Consider the following 5000-nt stretch of genomic DNA (forward strand, 5'->3'; position numbering starts at 1 on the left):
CACCAACACAGATATCACAGATATATACCAAGCGCGTCTAAATATGCCTCCAAAGGGCTAGAAGTGAGTCCCGAGAGCGTCAAATAGTGACGCCAAAAGTCCCGATCCAGAGTGTCTAAAAAGTGATGCCATGAGTCCCGACCAAGCGCGTCTAAATATGCCGCCAAAGGGCAAGAAGTGAGTCCCGAGAGCGTCAAATAGTGACGCCAAAAGTCCCGATGCAGAGTGTCTAAAAAGTGATGCCAAGAGTCCCGACAAAGCACGTCTAAATATGCCACCAAAGGGCTAGAAGCGAGTCCCGAGAGCGTCAAAAAGTGACGCCAAAAGTCCCGATCCAGTGTCAAAAAAGTGATCCCAAGAGTTCTGACCAAGCACGTCTAAATATGCCGCCAAAGGCGTAGAAGCGAGTCTCGAGAGCGTCAAATAGTGACGCCAAAGGTCCCGATCCAGAGTGTCTAAAAAGTGATGCCAAGAGTCCCGACCAAGCGCGTCTAAATATGCCGCCAAAGGGCTAGAAGCGAGTCCCAAGAGCGTCAAATAGACACCAAAAGTCCTGATCCAGAGTGTCGAAAAAGTAATGCCATGAGTCCCGACCAAGCACGTCTAAATATGCCGCCAAAGGGCTAGAAACGAGTCCCGAGAGCGTCAAATAGTGATGCCAAAAGTCCCGATCCAGTGTCTAAAAAGTGATGCCAAGAGTCCCGACCAAGCGCGTCTAAAAATGTCGCCAAAGGACTAGATGCGAGTCCCAAGAGCATCAAATAGTGACGCCAAAAGTCCCAATCCAGTGTCAAAAAATGATCCCAAGAGTTCTGACCAAGCACGTCTAAATATGCTACCAAAGGCGTAGAAGCGAGTCTCGAGAGCGTCAAATAGTGACGCCAAAGGTCCCGATCCAGAGTGTCTAAAAAGTAATGCCAAGAGTCCCGACCAAGCGCGTCTAAATATGCCGCCAAAGGGCTAGAAGCGAGTCCCAAGAGCGTCAAATAGACACCAAAAGTCCTGATCCAGAGTGTCGAAAAAGTAATGCCATGAGTCCCGACCAAGCGCGTCTAAATATGCCGCCAAAGGGCAAGAAGTGAGTCCCGAGAGCGTCAAATAGTGACGCCAAAAGTCCCGATCCAGAGTGTCTAAAAAGTGATGCCAAGAGTCCCGACCAAGCACGTCTAAATATGCCGCCAAAGGGCTAGAAGCGAGTCCCAAGAGCGTCAAATAGTGACGCCAAAAGTCCCGATCCAGTGTCAAAAAATGATCCCAAGAGTTCTGACCAAGCACGTCTAAATATGCCACCAAAGGGCTAGAAGCGAGTCTCGAGAGCGTCAAATAGTGACGCCAAAGGTCCCGATCCAGAGTGTCTAAAAAGTGATGCCAAGAGTCCCGACCAAGCGCGTCTAAATATGCCGCCAAAGGGCTAGAAGCGAGTCCCAAGAGCGTCAAATAGACACCAAAAGTCCTGATCCAGAGTGTCGAAAAAGTAATGCCATGAGTCCCGACCAAGCACGTCTAAATATGCCGCCAAAGGGCTAGAAACGAGTCCCGAGAGCGTCAAATAGTGATGCCAAAAGTCCCGATCCAGTGTCTAAAAAGTGATGCCAAGAGTCCCGACCAAGCGCGTCTAAAAATGTCGCCAAAGGACTAGATGCGAGTCCCAAGAGCATCAAATAGTGACGCCAAAAGTCCTGATCCAGAGTGTCGAAAAAGTGATGCCAAGAGTCCCGACCAAGCATGTCTAAATATACTGCCAAAGGGCTAGAAGCGAGTCCCAAGAGCATCAAATAGTGACGCCAAAAGTCCCAATCCAGTGTCAAAAAATGATCCCAAGAGTTCTGACCAAGCACGTCTAAATATGCCACCAAAGGCGTAGAAGCGAGTCTCGAGAGCGTCAAATAGTGACGCCAAAGGTCCCGATCCAGAGTGTCTAAAAAGTAATGCCAAGAGTCCCGACCAAGCGCGTCTAAATATGCCGCCAAAGGGCTAGAAGCGAGTCCCAAGAGCGTCAAATAGACACCAAAAGTCCTGATCCAGAGTGTCTAAAAAAGTGATGCCAAGAGTCCCGACCAAGCGCGTCTAAATATGCCGCCAAAGGGCTAGAAGCGAGTCTCGAGAGCGTCAAATAGTGACGCCAAAAGTCCCGATCCAGAGTGTCTAAAAAGTGATGCCAAGAGTCCCGACCAAGCACGTCTAAATATGCCACCAAAGGGCTAGAAGCGAGTCTCGAGAGCGTCAAATAGTGACGCCAAAGGTCCCGATCCAGTGTCTAAAAAGTGATGCCCAAGAGTCCCGACCAAGCACGTCTAAATATGCCGCCAAAGGGCGTAGAAGCGAGTCTCGAGAGCGTCAAATAGTGACGCCAAAGGTCCCGATCCAGAGTGTCTAAAAAGTGATGCCAAGAGTCCCGACCAAGCGCGTCTAAATATGCCGCCAAAGGGCTAGAAGCGAGTCCCAAGAGCGTCAAATAGACACCAAAAGTCCTGATCCAGAGTGTCGAAAAAGTGATGCCATGAGTCCCGACCAAGCGCGTCTAAATATGCCGCCAAAGGGCTAGAAACGAGTCCCGAGAGCGTCAAATAGTGACGCCAAAAGTCCCGATCCAGTGTCTAAAAAGTGATGCCAAGAGTCCCGACCAAGCGCGTCTAAAAATGTCGCCAAAGGACTAGAAGCGAGTCCCAAGAGCATCAAATAGTGACGCCAAAAGTCCCGATCCAGAGTGTCTAAAAAGTGATGCCAAGAGTCCCGACCAAGCGCGTCTAAATATGCCGCCAAAGGGCTAGAAGCGAGTCCCAAGAGCATCAAATAGTGACGCCAAAAGTCCCGATCCAGAGTGTCTAAAAAGTGATGCCCAAGAGTCCTGACCAAGCACGTCTAAATATGCCACCAAAGGCGTAGAAGCGAGTCTCGAGAGCGTCAAATAGTGACGCCAAAGGTCCCGATCCAGAGTGTCTAAAAAGTGATGCCAAGAGTCCCGACCAAGCGCGTCTAAAAATGTCGCCAAAGGACTAGAAGCGAGTCCCAAGAGCATCAAATAGTGACGCCAAAAGTCCCGATCCAGAGTGTCTAAAAAGTGATGCCAAGAGTCCCGACCAAGCGCGTCTAAATATGCCGCCAAAGGGCTAGAAGCGAGTCCCAAGAGCGTCAAATAGTGACGCCAAAAGTCCCGATCCAGAGTGTCTAAAAAGTGATGCCAAGAGTCCCGACCAACCGCCATATGACGCCATAGATGTCAGAAGCGTGTTGAGTCATTTACAAATGGATCCATTTGGACGCATATATTCTTGAAACGATGCCAGGGAAGACTGGGGGAAAAAAAGATTGTGTTGGTACGTAACACATAGCTTTCAGTTGTCACCCTACCACTCCAAATGTAAAACTGACATTTACAAATATGCAATAATGCAATAACAGTCAAACAAGTACTTGGGTATGTGTTTTCATTTGTCAGTCCCATAGAAGAACATGACAGCGTGGCGTGTTTTTGGAACTATACAGGCTCACGTGAACCACGTAACCACCCCGCTAGCGAGATTAAAGAGTGTCTCAACTCTTCTCTGTCTATGGCTCTGGGAAGGAGGTTTTCCCCCTGCGGCCCTCTGCAGAGCGCGGACGAGGTCGTTCAGGGTTGAGAGTTAATCCTCCAGTCCCGCACATTCCTTCGTGGTGTTGGTGTTATGTTGAGGTTCAGCAGACAGCAGGACTCACGCGGCTCGTTGTTACATCACATTTGCAGCTGCTGGCGGTAGAACAGAACACACTGGCTGTGCCCTGTAGCGTGTGTTCACCATTTTGTAGTGGTGTCCGAATTCCCCGCAGTTAATTTCATTCACTATATAGTACGGACGGTGGCCCTAAACACACTGATTCCAAGAAAGATGTGAACCAGTGATCTGGAGCAATCCAGAGAGAGAGAGAGGGAGAAACGGTACGAAGACACAGATAGCAGGAGTCAACTGCAAAGAAGTCCTACCTGTGGATGGCCGCTCCACAGACAGAGGAGACGGAGGCATAGATCCCCGTCCCAAACACTGACACACTCCTCTGTGTGCAGTCCGGAGGACACAGAACCACCACGCCGTCCTCCACCAGGTCAGCTCCGCGAGTCACACAGGTCACCGGGTACGGCACTGAGCAGCAACACACAGAGACAAGGATGTTAGTTCTGTTTGAACCCTAGACTGGAAAATAGAGAGCTGAAGTCCCGCCCTTCTACTTCCGGCCAATGGGACCTATCTTTCGAAAAAATATGAGCGAGAGTCAATGGAGAGATAATAATTATTTTTTTGATCCAGTTTGAATTGAGCCATAAATTACAAATATGATGTTCGTCAATTTAAAAGATACATTTTCAATCAAAGAATGTCTCAGTTTATTTTTAAACTGTGAATATACATAGTTAGAAAGACTTCACACTTCAATGTTGCATGGATGACGTCTCGCTGAAGCTACGATGTCTCTGTGTATCGTACCTGTGTGTGTGTGTGTCGTACCGGGGATGTAACGTTACTCTAATGAGCAGAGGATCTCACTCCTTCTTTTGCTTATCTGCTGAAAACACTTCACTGGATAAAACACATCAGGTACGATAACGTTACATGTGTTGTGGAACAGAGCTAAGCTAGCTAAGCTAGCTAGCTAGCGAGCAAGTTGAGCATCAAGCTAGGTGACGTAAACTGTGTGAGACGAGAGCTGTAGTTCACTGAGCGGTTTCACACTAAACTAAGTGGTCATACGACAAACCTACGGATAACTGAGACTGTCTTCGGTTGAACATTTATCTTTTAAACTGATAAACGTCATATGTGTAATGCATGGCTCAATTCAAACGGGATCAAAACATAATGTGCCTCTCCCTGTTCACTACCGTTCATATTTTTTCCGAGTTAAGGTCCCATGAGGTCCACCATCTATTAAGGGACAGCAGGGGTGGTTTTATATTGAGTCTGGTAGGACCAGGCTAATGTGTCAGAGTCTGGTAGGACCAGGTTAATGTACCAGAGTCTAGTAGG

General features: G+C 48.4%; 1 protein-coding gene across 1 annotated transcript in view; it reads right to left on the bottom strand.

Annotated features, from left to right (window-relative positions):
• The window catches only part of coch (coagulation factor C homolog, cochlin (Limulus polyphemus)), a 26981-nt gene that overhangs the window by 15801 nt on the left and 6180 nt on the right, over positions 1 to 5000 (bottom strand). The window contains exon 3 of the mRNA XM_078277486.1: positions 3962 to 4118. Coding sequence (XP_078133612.1) covers positions 3962 to 4118 — 157 coding nt within the window. The remainder of the gene's footprint in view (positions 1 to 3961; positions 4119 to 5000) is intronic.

Source organism: Sander vitreus, chromosome 20 (assembly GCF_031162955.1).
Source record: "Sander vitreus isolate 19-12246 chromosome 20, sanVit1, whole genome shotgun sequence".
Taxonomy (NCBI): domain Eukaryota; kingdom Metazoa; phylum Chordata; class Actinopteri; order Perciformes; family Percidae; genus Sander; species Sander vitreus.